Source organism: Rhinatrema bivittatum, chromosome 6 (assembly GCF_901001135.1).
Source record: "Rhinatrema bivittatum chromosome 6, aRhiBiv1.1, whole genome shotgun sequence".
NCBI classification, from domain to species: Eukaryota; Metazoa; Chordata; class Amphibia; order Gymnophiona; family Rhinatrematidae; genus Rhinatrema; species Rhinatrema bivittatum.
The window spans coordinates 50271971-50290945 of record NC_042620.1 but is presented as its reverse complement, the minus strand read 5'-3'; the positions used below and the strand labels follow the sequence as shown (position 1 = coordinate 50290945).

Here is an 18975-nt window from a genome sequence, read left to right as displayed (position 1 = left end):
AATCTTTGGACCTGCAGGTCATCACAAAAAAAAAAAAAAAAATGCAAGAACCACCAAATGTTTTTCTGACAAACTAATAGGAGCAGCGGTTACTTCTGGACTACCTATGGAGCTGGGATTGGGGGTATGGGGGGTAGGAGTAACAAGTCATCTTCAACCCTGGGGCAGCTGCAGCAACTCAGACCTGAAAGCAGGATGATAGAAGCAGCTATTTTGCAGCAATATTGGGACACAATATGGGCAGGGGTTAGGCCTTTGCCTCTACCCCCCCCCCCCCAGTCCCCAGGTCTTGAAATTAAAACCACCACACTTGTTAGAATTCAATGGTGTTTATTATTGGACAGATTTGGCCGGAGCCTCAAGGCAGTACAGCAAACAACTAATACAATTAAAACAGAACTAATAATATGACACCCTGGCCTAAATAATTTCATAAGATCTTCTCTCCAGCTGGTGACCAGTGCCCAAAGCAATACATTAACAAACCGCTGACAACCAAGATAAAACCGGGCTGTAACAGCCAAGGCTCTGACAGGGTTACTGGCATGCTAAGGTCCCGACCGTAGAAGTCACTTGACCTCGGCTGAGCTCTGCTCCTGCCCTGCCCCTTTTCTTCTCCCATGGCTGCCTTCGAAGCACCAGGGATCCAGATTCAGTCTACTGGTCCACTGGCCCTGTTACGTACTTGCCTTCGCCCCCCCTGGGCAGCTGCCCTCAGATAGCATGAATGGGAGGTTTTTAAGGGGGAGGGCCCTGTTAAATTGCTGATCACCACACCCTGAGCTGCAACTGTCCCTTAAATAACCCCACCTGACAACCGGGGGGGGGGGGGGGGGGTGTGCCAAATGACATGGCAAGCCGGGGTGAAAAGGGGAGCTCTGCTTGCAGGCTACCCTTTTGAATTCCCGCCTCGGCCAATCCCGTGCCTTCCTACGCCCCCCCCCTCAATCCCCCCCTCACATCCCACCCATCCTGAAACTTAACCCCTTCCTGCCTACCTAAAATACCCACAGATTTTCTCAGGCCTCTCTGCCCTTATTGTGCCCTGCTCCCTAAGTTCTTGTCGCAGGGTCTCAATATGGGCAGGGGTTAGGCCTTCACTCCTGCCCCCCTCTTATACCCCCTTCCCCCTGTTCCCCCCCCCCCCCTCCACACGCAGTACCCAGGTCTTGAAATTAAAACCACTTCACTGGATAGAGTTCAAAGATGTTTATTATTGACCTTACTCACCACAGCCCAATCTGTCAAGCAGCGCTTCCAGCACATCCTGGAAGTCACTACTGAAGATATCCCAGCCTATGTCTGACAAATGCACCCAGTCTGGCCGAAACAACCCAAACTCTCATCCATCAATTCATTTTGGGTGTACAGCCCCAGAAAAGTGGGCATGAATCTGCACATCCACCTGGTTTTTTTTTTTTCCTAGCCCTATCCACCGCCTGATGCGATCACTCCCCTCCTCCAAACACTTCTGTGAATTCCACTAAAATCTTTTTTGGATTTTCCGAATCAGCTCCATTGTACGTGTGGCTGCCATGTCAATGCCCCCCAGATGGATAATTATCGCAAGGGGAGGGCAATAAAACTTTTCTTCCCATGTGCAGAATGGTTTGCATCAGCTGGTCCCACCTCCTCCCCGGTATCTTTTCCAAATTAATATCAGGCGATGCCCAGGAGCTTGTCCAAAGGTTGACCCATGGCTCTCTTACGCACCCATTCAACATATGAATGCTCTATTTACAGATGAAGCGCATTCGTGACATTGGACCTGGAACAGAGAAATTAGATAAATGACTAAGGCAGGAAATATTGTTTTGGTCTAATGTACGAATTGAACCTCTTTGAGTACTATCTACCAAAGGACATTATCGCATTAGGATGAAAGCCCAGCTCGGCAGCCACCCCAGTCTGAAAATAGTGCATACCATAACCTTCCATGGATATGCCACTAGCCCGCAGGGCCAAACGGAGCATCTTTCAGAATTGGTATTGGGTCAGCGGATGACCATCAGCATGTATCAATAGCTGCCCACCGAGGAAAGGGTGCTGCCCCAGGTAAAGCCTTGTGCAATGGATCAGTCAAGAGCCTTCCCCAACCCATTTCTGCAAAATGTAGCACCTTTTGCACTCTGGTCCATTTTGGACCTTCGAATGAACAGCACTAGCTTGTCGCGCTCTAATCCAAATCACCCAACTCTAAACTAGCCTCACTTGGCTTAGTGACTGACTGAACAGTCAATTCACTCATACGTAGCACCGCATAAAATGTTATAGAGAATGTGAAGCAAAAAAGGCAGGCCTCGAAACTGTCGAAACAGACATCCTCCAGAGCCTTCAGGAGGCGAGTCAACAAGTTGTATGTGATGGGTTGTCGCATGTCCCGGGGGGTCTGCCCTTCTCCTTTGCCCAGTCTATCAAGTGCCTTTTGATAAAATAGCTCAGAGAGGCTGGGGAATCCAATGCCCTCGAAAAGAATGATAGACTTGCCAGACAGGTTGTTACAAAAATCTGGCTATGCCCTGGTCTTTACAATGCAAGATGTATCTAATCAACATAGGTGGTGGTATGGGCCATATCCCTGAACTACCCTCATCCACGACGAAGATATGAAAGTTAATAGCTCTTCCTTGTGTTCTCTGCTAGGGAACCCAGGATCAACTCCCAAAAGTCAGAGGGCCAAGCTGCCATATCTCTTCGGGCACAGGAACTGAGACACGATCTGCCTCCGGATCGAAGCACCTGAAAGACGCTCACCTAAAGCCGGAAAGAGAATTGGTGATATTATTCTCGGCACCAGGGATGTGCGCTGCGCAGCATGTAATATTATAATGTAAGCACAGAAGCACTAACTGTCTAATGAGTGCATTTTGCTCCTAAGGCTCTCACAGATAGACCATTAATTACTTGCACCACTGACATGTTATGCGATGTAAAAATTATGCTGGCTCTATTTAAGAGCCTCCCCCACAGCTAAAGGGCCTCAATAATATGAAAGGGTTCCAAAAATGTTAGGTCTTTAAGTAATCCCATACTCGTGCCAACTTGGAGGCCAAGGGTCGGTACACCAGGCTCCCCTGAAGTACATGCTGAATCCCATGCCTCCGGATGCGTCGGTGAAGAGTTCCAATTCATTACTACACCTAGGGGGGTCCTGCCAGAAAGCCATCCATTGAAATCCCGGAGGAAGAGGTCCCATATCTGCATGTCCTGCCTAATCGCCCTAGTAACTCTGATGTGGTGATGTTTTCTTGCCACGCCTGCTGTGGCCAAGGCTAACCTGCATTTGAACATCCTTCCCGTCGGGATGACCCGGGATGCAAAACTGAGTAGACTGATGAGGGACCGAAACTGACGCAAGGTCACCTTCCTAGTGCTGCACATGTCCCGAATAGCTTCGCATAACTTCCAAAGCTTATCCCTAGGTAATCTGGATTATCTGTGCCTCTACATCCAGCTCTGTACCCAGGAAAGTTATTGACTTGGATGGCCCTTCAGTTTTCTCTTTTGCTAGTGGGATGCCAAACTCCTCCTTGATGCCTTGGAATATGGCCAGTAGGTGCCTGCAATCCTGAAAAGCAATCCTGCACAAGCCTACCCATGAAAAGGAAATTGTCTAGGTAGTGTATGGCAAGTTTGGATCCCAACCGCTGCTCAACCATCCAATACAGAAAGGAGCTGAAAAGCTCAAAGTACATGCATGAGATCAAACAGCCCATCGGGATTCACCTGTCAAAAAACTGGCCTCTAAATTGAAAACCAAGTAGGTGAAAGGAACCGGGTTGGACAGGCAACAGATAAAACATGGACTCTATGTCTGCCTTTGTCAGCTCTATCTGGTCACCTGCCTCCCTGATGATTGCTATCACCGAACCGAGGGATGCATAAGATACTGCACATAACTGAGGGTCAATCGGATCATTCACAGAATTTCCTGGCAGATAGGATAAATTGTGAATGAGCCTGAACTTCCCTGGCTCCTTTCTTTGGAACCATTCCCAAAGGGGATATCACCATATTCAGAAAAGGGGGGGGGGGGTATGCAAAAGAACCCACAACCCTACCCAGAGCAATTTCCAATAAAATATTTCTCTCTGCCTTGTCCTCATGGGCAGATAAGGATTTTACATTGCGAATGGGATGAACTTGGACTTGGAGGGGGGTCAGAATAGCAGGGGATAGGAAAACCAGCAGTGAAGCCTGCCGTAAGCTCTGTGGCTTCACTTCACAAGGAATAGCGCTCTAACCATGGCTTCATGGCCTCAGTGTTGACCAGTGTGGACGCTAAGACCCTTGGCGCTGCGAGTAGAGTTAGGGGGCTGCTGCCTACGATCCCTTGAAGCCCAGCATTGCTTAGCCGGGTGCGAACCAATGCTGCAAGAGGAGCAGACATGCTTGAATTTGCAGTGGGCCCACATGCAGTGACCAGCATTGAATTGCCTACAAGTGTCCCGCCTCCCTCCGGTGAGCATCAGCGTTCTATCCCATGAGCCACTAGTGTTGAACCCCTAACTTTCCAGTACTGATGATCTATGCATCATCATCTCATCCAGCCAAAGGTCGAACACCCTATACCTCCAGGAGACAGAGCTGTCCTCCGTCATGCACCTCCAAAACTTCATGTCATACTTCAATCATGCCCAATCCCCCTGCTTGTGGGCTTTCATGATTGTGTCTAAATATCTGATTCACATTCCACTATGACACTCATGAAGATGTGAAATGCTGCTACCCAATTGTGTATTTTTCAAGATTTTGGGTCTCTTCTTTTTTGCCTCCCCTCCTGCCTCCTTATCCTTTGCTTCACCCTCACCACTGTCGTGGACCCTGATCAACAGAGAGAATATATCTATAAACTCCGTTTCCAAATTTTTTTCTTGATCTTTTTGAGAACACTACAAGAAAGAGAATTAACCCTACATAAAACTTCCTCCTTGTGTGCAGGTGTTGAGACAGACTGCACCAGGGAAGCCCCTGCTGGGGAAGTCATACTCTGTGAGCCAAATGAAGGCCTGGCATCTGCACCCCACACACTCACGGCTGAACCAACTTTTCCAGCAATCTGCTTTTTCTTAAATTATTTCAAGGCGTTCTGGCATGACAATGGCTAGAGCTAATTCTTAGTCACTGCTGTTGGAGGAAGAGTCAGAATCAGAGTCACTCCAGGCTACCATAGTCTTACCTTGGCCCACCAATCACGGACTGGCACTGCCCTTTGAAGAAGGAAGAATATTGCAATCTTGTGGGGAAACTCCGGCCCTTCCTGTCTGATGGCTGTTATCAGAGACTGCTGAGCCTGATATGCGCTGTTCCAGCCAGTCCGTGCCATGCATCTCCACCTGCTATCAAAGCTCCAACATGAGGTCATCTATATCTTGCTGGCATGTAGTGGGGCTGCCTTTATCACTGTGTGGGCAATTGCGGTTCAACAATCTTTTTCCTACTTATTTATTTATTTGCTTTTCTATACCGACATTCGATTTGGCATATCACATCGGTTTACATATAACATGATGTCAAAAGGCAAGCCTTACATTGACATAGTTAATTAATTCTGTTACAATGTGCTAACTAGATACTTATAACTTGCTTAACAAATTTACTTAATTGTAAAATACATTGAAATAACTTTTTTAACAGAATATGTTCTGATTTGACTTATGTACAGTGGCAGGGAGGGGGGATGGCAGGGCCCAGGGGAAGGGGGGAGAATTTTATTTGGGGGGGAGGGTGGTATAAGGAGACGATTATTTATCTGGAGGGAAAGCTTTCCGGAAGAGCCAGGTTTTGAGGTTCTTTCGGAAGGATGGCGTAGAGGGGTCCGTTCTGAGAGAGGGTGGAAGGTTGTTCCAGAGGTGAGGGCCAGCTATAGATGCGGTGCGTTCTCTTGTGGTGACTCGATGCACTTCCTTAATGGAGGGAGTGGTGAGAAGGCCTGTGTTGGTTGAGTGGAGATTTCTGATGGAGTTGCTAGGGGTCAGTGGTTTCTGTAACCAGCTGGCTTTATCATTATGGATTGCCTTGTGTATAAGCATGAGAGTTTTGTTTTGAGATCTGAAAGGGACAGGCAACCAGTGGAGTTGTTTAAGTGTGGGTGTGATGTGATCCGTTTTTTTGTTATTCGTTAGGGACCATGCGGTTGCATTTTGGAGGAGCTGGAGGGGCTTGAGGGTGGCTGCAGGGAGGCCTGTTAGGATGGCGTTACAATAGTCTAACTTGGCAAAGAGGCGGGATTGCAGATCTGTTCGGTAGTCTGGGGGTGAAGTAGGGGTTGAAGTTTCTTGAGGATTTGAAGTTTGTAGAATCCTTCTTTTATCAGTGTCTTGATATGAAATTTGAAGTTTAGTTCCTTGTCCAAGGTCCAAGGTCTCTAACTGTCGTGAGCATGTTGTATTTGGTCAGAGTTGTGGGGTCGGAATTGGGTATTGATGTTTTCCTGGAGAGGTGAAGAATTTCCGTCTTGTTCTGGTTGAGTGTTAGTGCCATTTGGTTGAGGATGGAAGTTATATCTGTCAGGTAGGATTCCCATTGGTTTAGAGTATTGTTTATGTTATTTCTAATGGGGAGCAGGATCTGTACATCATCTGCGTATAGGAAGTAGGTGAGCCCTGTTTTGTCTAAGTAGTTGCATAATGGCAGCATATAGACGTTGAAGAGGGTGGGGGATAGAGATGAGCCTTGTGGAGCTCCCTGTGGGAGAGGGATTCTTTCTTATGTTGTGCTTTCATGGGTTACCTTAAAAGATCTGTTGGTGAGGAATGATTAAACCATTGGAGAATGGTGCCACTGATACCTACTTCTCTTAGCCTGTGAAGTAAGATCTTATGATTGACAGTGTCAAATGCGGCGGAGATGTCAAGTAGGATTAGGAGGAAAGATGTGCCCTTGTCGTATCCTCGTATTATTGTGTCTTTGAGGGTGAGTAGTAGTGATTCGGTGCTGTGGGATTTTTTGAAGCCATGTTGAGCGGGAGCTAGTATATTTCAGTTTTTGAGAAATTCTGATAGCTGGTGGTTGACTGTCTTCTCAATTATCTTGGCCAGGAACGGCAGGTTCGAGATGGGCCGGTAGCTGGCACTGGTTTGGGGGATAGGTTAGCCTTCAACGCTCTCCCTGCACCTACCACCCCTGTCCTCTGAGTTGATCTCCAGGCCTTACTAGCAAGCATATGGGGTTGCGAGCCCTTGTGAGCGATGGATGCAACACACCTCTTTGGAGCCATCAGAGTACTTTGCTGTAGCACCTAGCTTGTGTGACAAAAGCTGGAAGTGAAGGAGAGAAACATGAAAAATTGAAATTCTGTATTTGTGCCATTTTCCCTCCACAGTTTTTTTTTTTTTTGTTTTTTTTTTTAAATAAAAACCTGAGCCTCCTGGATCAAAAACTGGACATAGCCATCTGTGCCCAGTGGAAGTTTCCAGAATCATTAGCCTGTTAGGACACCTGGAAAGGAGGGAAAGAATAACTGCCTCTCCCAGCAATGCTGGCAATGACGGGCACATACCAGGCCTAGTAGATGTATACAAGGATGCTTTCCTTTTTTTTTTTTCTTGTTGTGAGAGATACTCTGGGTAATTGCTGTATCCTCCCTCCTTTGGGCTGCTTCTGGGATATCTCTTGCAGGAGCCAATCAGCATAATGAAGATAATACCCATCCCAGCTTAAAAGTGCAGCATCCCTTACATAAAATAGCTGCTTGCAGTTCTCTGCCCCATACAAAAATGGCTGCTGCCATTCTATTGTCTCTTTACAAAGATTATCACCATCATATGCAAATACCCACAACAAAAATGTTTGCTCCCTGCAGGAGTGACCACAACAAAGATGGCTAATACTATACTAGGCTTATAAATAAAAGTAACCAGCAACCACAGAACCCCCCCAACCTCCCCCTCCTGGTACATCTCCACTCCTAAATGTAACGCCCCCTTGACCGCTTACCTCATGGGATGTTCCTGGGTCTGGACCAACCTGGCAGAACTCCCCCAAGGGAAGATTCTTCCGGTCCTCACATTCTTGGTACCTGGTGCCTCCATCTCGGGAAGAAGGTGGTAGTAGGTGGGATTTCCCTCCCTTCACCCTAGGAAAAACAAATGGGACTGTGAACAAGCATGGCAGTATGTATAAATATTTACAGGTTTATTAGACTATACAAGTATATAATTTCTACATGACTATGTACATTGCTAATAGGATGTCAAACAGCACTTATCTACTTGTGGTTAGTAGTCTCAGTCTACACAACTATATACCATTCTACAAGGTACCAAGAATATTTAATATTTAGCAATTCAGGGTTGTTGGTCCCCACAGTATACCACCATATAGAATAGAAGGGACCTCTTGCATTCCCGCTAACTCAAGCATTACTATTATCCTCCTCCTTTTATCCCAAGTCTCACCCATGTGAACAGATGCAACTGGACTGGTGAGCAGTGTTGGCTGGGGGAGGGGATTTCTGCTCCTTCCACTCCACTGAAAGGTCCGTGCCATCGCTGGGGTCCACACTTGGCCATTCCCCTGTTGTCTGGGAACTCAGCACCCAAGTGTCTGAGTAAGCTTTGTTAGTCAGGGTGAAAATCTGTTTGCTTCCTAGGATTGATTTCCAGTACATTTCTCTCATAGATTCCTTTCCCAGTCATAGTTCCGTAATTTAGTAATTTGAATCCTCTGATTTTTGGTGCTATTTCTTACAAAATTACCAACAGGGAGCTATGACATGCAAATCCCCTACTTGAATCTGTGTCCCATTCTGAAACTTAATCCCTTCCTTTCTACTTAAAGTACCCACAGATTTTCTCAGGCTTCTCAAGCCCTATTATTTCCTACTCCCTAAGGTTTCATTGTGGGGTCTGAGCTGTGGTGCTCCCTAGTAGATGGCATCTGTGGCCACAGCCATACTGGCCATATTATAGCTCTGCTTTGAAAGGATGTTTTTTATGACCACTGATTAAAGAGGTGTCAGTTGTTTAACTCGTTTTTAGATATGAATTGTTCTGAGATCTTTTCCTCCTAAAATATCAGAAAATGAGTGAGTCTTCATTGGTTCTTCACATTTTGAATTTTAAATTTTATTGGCTTAGGTTTTTAGTTTTGGTTCACAGTCATATTGTATTAAAATCAAACAACACAGCAAACAAAGTTTGTGTTAAACCGCAGATCTACCTCTTACCAATTCATATAAGCACTTTACAAGAATTTAAAAGGATCATATCACTTAAAATCTAGAATATTTTATTTTTCTTTATGGCTTATATATAGTAAACATTGAAACTGTATGATTTGCCAGAATCTCAAATTCAAATATTGTTTAGTATTTATTCTCATAGAAGAATTTAAAAAATATATAATTCATTAATTACATGCAGTGCGATGCTGTAGCAGACACTAAATGTCTAATGATTAAGATTTGTATAATTTTGTAGTCCTTTTAAGACAGCTATTAATATTTCTAGGTGTGTTTTGCTAGTGTGAGAGCACCTGTTTTCAGTAGTAGCTCTATCCATTCACATGTTGGAACTCACTGCACTGATCTGACTGAAAATTAGCATGAGGAAATCAAGACTAAAAGGCGTTGAGGGAATTGTGATTTTGGTTTGAATCTGTACAAAAGTGCCATTGCCTGACAATTTTCAGTCTCAATCCCTCATGCCAACTTTCATGGGAAACATACCTTTGTGTGCTGCTTCTAGCATGCACTTACTGATATGTTTGATTTTATACTCTGTTCTGATGGAATATAAATGCCTTAATCAATTTAATTCATTAATTAATTAAAGGCACATCATTCAAATGGAACCAGATTGAAAGATTTTCTGTTATAAATTTGAAAACAAAAAGCAGGATAAGGAAGATAAATTTGATACTGTTTAACAATTTATTTTTTTTTTATAATAAACTCCACATTTTTAATCCCTTCCAGAGAATGGTTGTTAGATGACATCACTTATACAATTTGTGCTGTTCTCGTGTTATTAATTTTACTTGTTTATTTCATTTCTCAGAGTAAAAGTAATCCTTCCAGCCTATCCATCACGGATGATGACTCGCTCAACATCATAGAAAACACGGTGTTTTCAGAATTCTGTTCAATAAATGATGATCCTATCATGTGGACCAAAGGTGAAATCCTTGGAAAGGGAGCGTATGGCACTGTAAGTTTTCTTATTAAATGAATTTTGCAACCAGGATACACATTGACATTTTTGTTTCATGGGTATTGTTTTTCTAGTTTAATTTATGAAATGCTGATTTATTTACAGGTTTATTGTGGTCTGACCAACCAGGGAAAATTAATAGCTGCTAAGCAGGTTGCTTTGGATACTTCTGATCAAGTCTCTACAGAAAAGGAATATCGAAAACTTCAAGAAGAAGTAGACTTACTGAAAACACTGAAACATGTTAACATTGTGGGCTATTTAGGGACTTGTTTAAAAGACAACATTGTCAGCATTTTTATGGAGTTTGTTCCAGGGGGATCAATTGCTAGTATTATAAAACGTTTTGGGCCACTACCAGAAATAGTGTTTTGTAAATATACAAGACAAATTCTACAAGGTATTGCCTATCTCCATGAGAACAGAGTCATACACAGAGATATCAAAGGAAATAATGTTATGCTTATGCCCACTGGGGTAATAAAACTAATTGACTTTGGCTGTGCAAAGCGTTTAGCGTGTGTCAGCATGAGTGGTACTCACAGTGAAATGCTCAAATCGATGCATGGGACACCGTATTGGATGGCACCAGAAGTGATAACTGAATCTGGATATGGAAGAAAATCAGATATCTGGAGTACAGGCTGCACTGTGTTTGAAATGGCAACAGGAAAGCCACCGTTGGCTCACATGGACAGGATGGCGGCAATGTTCTATATCGGAGCCCAAAGAGGACTTATGCCGTTTTTATCGGACCATTTTTCCAGAAAAGCAAGGGAATTTGTGAACGTGTGTTTAACCAGGTACGTTTAACCAGGGATGTATGAAAAATAACCCAGCTTATAAACAAGACATATTTGGCTGAAACAGTGAACTGTGCCTTTTGTGAGAATGCAACTCAGACAATATTAAGATAAACCAGAAACGAAAAATGGGTCTTAACTATAAAATATTCAGAGATTGGAAATACACAACTTGTATTCTATACTTGCAGCAAGTTTAGTGACGGTTGCCATTACATATTGGTAAACCAAATCTCTAACATGATGGAATGTTATTCTAACCAAATCATGCAGGTTAGAATAAATTACATTTCCTGATTTACATTAAGTTGTGATAATTTTGGTGATTAGTGCTTTACAAATTTAGATCACATGACAAGGTCTAATCAGAGGGCAGCTCATCGCTAGACTTCATAAAACTGCTTTGTAATTGGACACTGTTGCAGGTTTGAAACAGAAATCGTATAAAAAAAAAAGAAACGGAAACTGTTATAATTGTGCCTTTTTAGAAAAATGGTTTTCAGAGTAGATTTTAGTTGACTGGTGGTATAAGTGATAATTTTTCAGTGAAATGCAGTAATTGTCTTTTGTATTACTGTTTTCTTAGGCCAGAGATGTGCTATTTTCTATTTGTAGGAAAAGGCAAGGCAAAAAACATAACAGCTCAAAGGTTTTAAAGCAGTTAAGAAATCAGAACGGAGCTTCTTAGCTACATCAGCAAAAAGCAGATGATGGCTACTGCACCACTGTTGTATATCCATTCATCAGTGGGGTATCCTAGAATTCAATCTTAGCACTTCCATGCTATAGTTTTTACAGTATTAATGATGATTAAATATATTGAGGGAACCAGATTGATTTCCTAATGTGCCAAAAGAACCAACATGAGAGGAAAGCTAGTAACCATGGAAGCCAGGAGAGAATATTAGGCAGATGTGAACTAAATTTGCTTGGAGTTTGAGAATCAGCAAATTAGGTCCATAACAAGGCATAAAGAATTGTTCTATAAACATTTACTGGCTACCAAGACACATGATCTGGACATTTTGTAAAACAATATTGAGTCCACAAGGCACTAGTCAGATCTCTGTTTGCATACAGCATTCTATGATTCTGTGATTGGATATAAAAAAAAAAAAAGGTCTTCTAGAATGGTTCAGAGAGGAGAGACTGCTAAATCATGGTCCCTCCACCTCCATTAAAATGAGCTCTACCGATTGCAGGCAAGCCATAGGGAAGTAATTTGTTTTTTAATTAATGGCTTTAAAAGTAAATATGATAACCTGCCAGCACAAGTATGAAACCTGGGGAGCATGCACTATAATCTATAACTAAAAATAATCAATAACTATAGCTAAAAAAAAAGGGATGTTTTCCTGCTTCACCTGGGACCCTCTTTCCCTTTTTCTTTCAAATGAAATGTACTGTTGCAGCATGAGGAGGACACTTTTAAAGGCTTTGAAATACAAAGGAGCAATGCATATTCCTGCACTAAATTGACTTTATAAAGAAAACAGCTTGTTACATCATGAATAGAAAGCTGATAAAAGATTAGATTTTTCCTGGAGGCTGGGGGACATTTCAGATACCTGGTAAAAATATTCTCTCTCTCAGTGACTTGTCTCCAGTCCAGTTTATGCTTGTACTCAGAGCACACAAGTTTCTGGTAGATGTGGAATAGAGATTAGCTTTACAGCAGCACTGCTGCCAAAAAGACTTCACTGAACTATTTTGCATTGCATTTGAAACCAGTTTAAAGGCAGCCCATGTTAGCTGAAGATCCTATGTTTTGCAGTTTGAAACCTTGCTGGGTAGGGAGAATAAGTGAAGACTGCATACTAGCTCCAATCCTCAAACATCAACTCCGCCAGTTGTTTGGCGTCAATGCTTTCTCTTAGGGATTTATCCCTAGGTCTCCTTTACTTTCTGTTTTGTTTTGATATTTCTTATAGCTTTACACATTTAAACAAAATGTGTGCACGTTTTATTATACAATAAAAAGCAGCATGAAACCCAAAGGGACCGTGTCGGGATGGGATATGTGTCTTCTGAACACTAAGTGCAGATAAGTTTTTAAATACATCTTACAAAAATTATTTTGAAAAAATTATAAATTGTGCCAGATGACTATATGTTTTATTATAGGCATGCCCTATTTATACTTGATCTAAAGGGTCAGTACAGTAGCATTCTAATTTACCTACATTCATAATAGTGAGACAGCTTTCAAAATCCTTAAATGTAAGTATCGCCACTAGAATGAAAGGTCTCTTTCTGACAAATTACCAAACTTTTTAAAAAGTAATGCAGATTTAAATAGCTATTGGGGTCATTTATCAAAATGCGATGTGGCCTTATCGCATGTGTCAGGGCCTTACCACGTGCGATAACGCCCTACCACATGCAATAATGGCCACGTCACGGCGGTATTATTTAAATGAGGGGAAGGGGATGAGTGTGGGTGGGGTTAGGGCCCAGCGGCGCTGCAGGCGGTAATGTTTTCCACATTATTGCTGGCAGCACTGCAGGAAATAACTACACCTTTTCCCGTGGTGCTATGGGTGTGAAAAGTGTGCCGCCTGCCTGCGACCGCGGCTGGCGAAAACGCACCGCCACGATGCGGCCGGCTGCACAATTTCACCCCTGCCCATTTTTTTTTTTAGCAGAATGATGAATCTAGCTATCAATTTGTTATGGACAATCAAATCATGACTATACCATCCTTTATGCAGACTTATTTCTGTCTGAAACTTCCTCCTTACCACACCAAGAATAAATTGATTTAGTTGCTTGTTTTTTTTGAGAATTGTCTTTAATGCTGTGCTTTACACTCTTTTCTTGAACACAGGGATCAATGTGAGCGACCCTCAGCATTCCAGCTGTTGCACCATCCCTTTATTAAGCGGAAACAGTGAACCTATTGAAGGACATTAGCTGACAACTGTAATTGTAAATATTCCTACAACTGTATTTGAAACTATATGCCTCATTAGAAAAAAATTACTTTGGCAGTAGCAAAATTGATTTAACATAGAACTGTCAATATATAGTGTTACAGTAACAATTGCTAAATCTGGTTCTTATAGCAAATACAGAGATCATGTAATTTAGAAACTGTAAATAAAAAGAATGCTTCTGTTTACAAAATGTCAGTTTGATTGCTGTGAAATAACTTTGTGTAACTTGTTTTTTTCTATTCAGTAGAGGGGTCCTTTTGCAATAATCCCAGACCACCTTTTGTGCTGATGGGGGGATAGAATGAGCAGGTTAAAAGAAGGATGACTATCCAGTTGTAAAACATTACAGATTTGCCTTATTCAACAAAAGGATCCAAGTTCCAACTATGATGCAAGTAATGGAGTTTGAAGAAGTTTGGTAATTCTTTCTAACATAGATCTGTAGGAAGGGATATTGGGTTTCTTGCATTATGTATTTTGAGTACAGGAAGTCCTCAGTTTAAAGCATTGAGTTACAATTATTCAGATTTACATTTCTAAATTGATACCCATTATCCAGTTTATAACACTTGTTGCAATTTTAAGATGCCTGAGCATCTCTCAGCAGGCACACATTGCTGTGCTGCTCACAATGAGGTCTGGCAGAGTGAAATCAATAGGAAGAGTACCCAGGACTGCAGGTCTTCAAAACTGTGTCTGTGCAATATCCTGTATGCCTGACTTGGCGCTTTCCTCTCAGACAAAAGAAAAGTAATGCTTTTAAATGTGTCTATGCTTTTTACAGTACTATATATTACTAAATTCTGGGTATTGGGCTCTAGTACTGAAACCTATTCCCTATTTATAACATTGTTCTTATGGGACAATCTGTTATGACTTGTAACATTTTGACTTAAGACATTTTCAGGAACCAATTGACTCTTAAGTCTGAGGACTTCCTGTATGTGCTTTTTTCCCCCATTTGATGCAATATGTTCAAACCATTTTCTGGAAAACAGGAGTCAGGGCTGTTTCAGAATAAAACATTTTGTTTAAGACATCCACACATGTTCAAGATACAGTATATGTATGTAGATATGTGTGATGCATAGGTAAAAGATGTGCTGTATATATATGTGCTTGTGTATTAATATGATGGTGAAAGTTATGTGGAGATTGCTGGTGGCTGTGTGACTTTGGAAGTTTGGAGATGCTGGATTTAAAGGCACTTTGTGGTGCCATCTTTTGTAAGCTGCTTTAGTTTTTTTTCCTCATTTCTCTTCCTGTGTTGCTCTGTATCAAAGTGAAGGAAAGGGAAGGGGTGTTTTGGAATGAGCACTGGTCAATACTCTGAAGCCTTTATCTGTTTCCCATAAAAGCAATGAGGATTTTTTTTTTAGGCTTGGTTCTCTAAAAATACAGATCCAATTGTTATAGTTTTCAAACTCTTCCAAGAGATTCATATTTTCTTCCTGCATGCAAACCTTGGTACATTTCCATCCCTTTTTTGTCATTATTGTGCCTACAGAGACATGAATCCTTTTTACATAATTCTAACATTCAGTATGCTGGAAAGCTTAACAACTGGGGAAAGCATTTAGAGGCATGGCTTTCTGAATACTTTCTAACACAGAAGGGGTGTGTATGGGGAGCTAGGAATATAGGAAGCATACAAATATGGAGTGTTTTTGTGTGTGTAGTGGAGATGTGTTTTTAGAGTTGTGGGGGAGTATATGTGGGGCTATATATAGTGTAGGGGACATGTGGTGGGGATGGAGGTGCATGTTTGGGTGGGTAGGAGGTTGCGGGATATGTTTTTGGGGTATGACTTTAGGTAGTAGGCATGGTAGTGAAGGAGTGGGTGTTGTATGTATGTGTGTGGGGGTTGTATGCTAGCTGGATGTGTGTGTGAGTGTGCAGTTGTGGTTGGGCAAGTGAATATGGAGAGAGGTGAACCGCTAAGCTGTTTCTTTTTCTCTGTGCGCGCAGTCTCTCCAAAGGCACTTGTTTTACACATAGCTCGATAGGAACATCATTCATAAATCAGGGCATGCTGAGAATTCTCATTCTCTCAAAATGTACTGCTAATACCCTTCTTAATATTTGCAATGTGCCAAAGAAAGCCTCCTTCTGAAATTCATAGAATGTACTATGTATGGGCAACATATCAAGGTATGCTTGGAAATTCTTAATCAGGTCTATGGCACCTCCCTCCAGACCATCCACAAACATACCAAAAAATAAGGGTCCCAAAACAGATCCCTGAGGCACTCCACTGCCCACTCCCCTCCACTGAGAAAATTGTCCACTCAATCCTACTCTCCGTTTCCCGTCCTTCAGCCAGTCTGCAATCCACAAAAGAACATCGCCACCCATCCCATGACTTCCCACCCTTCCCAGAAGCCTCTCATGAGGAACCCCGCCAAACGCCCTCTGAAAATCCAAGCACACCACATCCACCGGTTCACCCCCATCCACATGTCCATTAGAGATGTGAATCGTGTGCCAGATCGTCTTAACGATCAGATTCGGCTGGGGGAGGGGGGGAATCTGATCGTTAAGATATGTGAATTGGAATCGTTTCCGATTCCAATTCACATCGCTAGGGAGGCCTGCGCCGCTAAAAAAAACAAAACAAAAACACCCGACCCTTTAAATCGACCCCCCCCCGACCCCCCCAAAACCTTTTAAGATTACCTGGTGGTCCGGGGGGGCCTCGGGGAGAGATCCAGGGGGGGGCCTCGGGGAGAGGAGAGATCCAGGGGGGCTTGGGGGAGAGATTTCGCGGCATCAGCTGTTCAAAAAAAAAAAAGACCACAATAAAGATGAACGCGTTACCTTGTTTTCGGCGCTTCCCGGCTGCGACCCGGGGGGTCTCCGGCTGCGGGGGGAGAGGGTAAGTACCTTCACCACCGCGCTCGAGGAAGTGCACCCGCTGCCTCTAGGCCGCGCCCGAACTCGTCTCGCTCGGGGGCCAAGTCCACGCCGGGACCGAGGCTGCCTCTAAGCCGCGCCCGAGCCCTTCTCGCTCGGGGGCTAGGTCCCTGCCGCGAGTCGGCCACCAGACCGAGGCTCCTACCTCCGAGGGACCACGGAAGTCAGCTCGGGAAACTCAACTGGGGGAGGGACCGACTAGTATCACCGCAGGAGTGTGGGGCTCGTCTTCAGTAGGTTTCTTCTAGGAATTTAGTCATTAGAATTTGGAAACACGCTCAGCGAGCGTGAGGTAGCTCCAAACTGCTTTGGAGACGGAAATGACTGAATTGCTGCACTTCCTGTGGGGGTGACGTCAGATCCGTCTCCGCTAGCACGAGCTCACTATACCCACTTGTTTTGAGTCCATCTGCTACACACTAGGAAATGTCCTATTGTGAATTGCAAACTGGTTAAAAAAGATACGAAAGAGTAGGATTTAATGGTCATTTTTTTCAAAGGAGGAAGGTAAACAGTGGAGTCCCTCAAGGATCTATACTTGGACTAGTGCTTTTTAATATATTTATAAAGGATCTGAAAGAGGAAACAATAAAAGAGGTGATCTAATTTGCAGACTACACAAAATTATTCCAAGTTGTTAAATCACGAGCAGATTTTGGAAAATTGTAGGAAGAGGTTGCAAATAGCAGATGAAATTAAATGTGGACAAGTGCAAAGTGATACATATAAGGAAAAGTAATCCAAAATGCAGTTACATGATGTCAGGCTCCATATTAGGAATTACCACCCACAAAAGGATTTAAGCATCATTGTGAATACTACTGTGAAATCCTTGGCTAAGTGTATGGTGGCAGTCAAAAAAGCAAACATAATATTAGGAAAGGAATGGAGAATAAAATGCAGGTCATAATACCTCTGTACTGCTCCATGGTGAGACTACACCTATACTGTGGATTCACCGTGTAAGGATGCTTCAAGAGGATTTCTGTGGAGACAGACCAGTTGGAGAAAGCAGAAAGGTAACAGCAGCATAATAAAATTGAACTCAGACTTGTGGAAATATCCAAGGTAGCATGTCAAAGGTCAGCAACTTACAAGAAATCATATGACTTATAAGAATGCAATATTATTAGCATATATAAGATAAGATAATAGTACTAACCAATTGAAAAATGTAATGCTTACAAAGAAACTAACCCATTGCTGTGCAGGCTTGGGGGCAGTGACATATCACTTATTGCACCACCGAAAATCTCTTGAGCTATGTATTTACCTCAATCCACATTGCTCCGTAAGATATCTTACTAATAAAAATAATTTCTGTTTGCTGTCAGTGATCTGTGTCTATTCTTACAGTGGGGAGAGCCCACAATATTTCTAGTGACCGTGTGAGGGGGCTGAGGGAGGGTGGGAGCAGTCCACATGGTGTTCCTCGGTTGGTAAGTAAGATTTTCCTTTCCCGTATGCTGAGACCCTCTTTTCTTCCCTTCTCATACCCAAGAAAACACATGCGATTTGGGTTTTGCAGCGTATTGACCTTTGATAGACAAAGTTGGCTTTTAGAGTTTAGGAGTTTACCTCAGATACACAGGGAGTATTTGCTGTGGGGTTCAGCCAGTGAATAGCTGACTCTTGGGATACTGAGCAGACTCCCCTAGAAAAGGACAAATATAAGTTTGGGTTGAGCCTAGGCATGACAGATTTCACATCCCCAGACACACGGTGGGAGATTCTGCTGATCTGGGCTTAGATGAAGAACAGTCAATCCCTGGGGTGCTGGGAACATTCCCTTGTACAGATCAGGCGGAATATACCGTAAAATTTCTTTAATTAAGCTCAGGAAAGATATTGTCTCTCAAGGTTAAAGTCTATGGGAGGACATCAAACTAGTAAGGGTGTTTAGGGCATCCAGCACGAATATATGTTTGATGCTGATTAACTGGAGTGTTTACATGTTTATTTCGTCTGTTTTGACAGGAAGCACGATAACTTTAAATCTTGGGTAATGCACGAGTGGCACTGCTGGCAGCCCATAGAAGGGGTGAGAGCCGACTTACAGGGTCATTCCTCAAAATGTGTTATGGCGTTAATGCCATAACGCATGCGACAATGATATCACAAATGCAAATTTTGGGAAGGGGCGGGATTAGGTAGGGGTTTGGGTGGGAA

At 43.0% G+C, this 18975-nt stretch overlaps 1 protein-coding gene and 1 long non-coding RNA gene across 3 annotated transcripts in view; one reads left to right on the top strand and one right to left on the bottom strand.

Moving 5' to 3' along the window:
- Positions 1–15003, top strand: part of MAP3K19 (mitogen-activated protein kinase kinase kinase 19) — a 98861-nt gene extending 83858 nt beyond the window's left edge. The window contains exons 12-14 of one of the 2 annotated variants that reach the window (XM_029605369.1): positions 10002–10151; positions 10260–10957; positions 13785–15003. In XM_029605369.1, coding sequence (XP_029461229.1) covers positions 10002–10151; positions 10260–10957; positions 13785–13851 — 915 coding nt within the window. In that variant the 3' untranslated portion in view covers positions 13852–15003. The other variant, XM_029605370.1, reaches the window with a different exon arrangement.
- Positions 1170–17953, bottom strand: LOC115093531. The gene is made up of 3 exons (XR_003857335.1): positions 17720–17953; positions 7939–8077; positions 1170–7259 (listed from the first exon to the last, which is right to left on the bottom strand). It is a non-coding gene; the product is annotated as an uncharacterized LOC115093531 (long non-coding RNA).
- Between the last annotated feature and the right edge of the window lie 1022 nt (positions 17954–18975).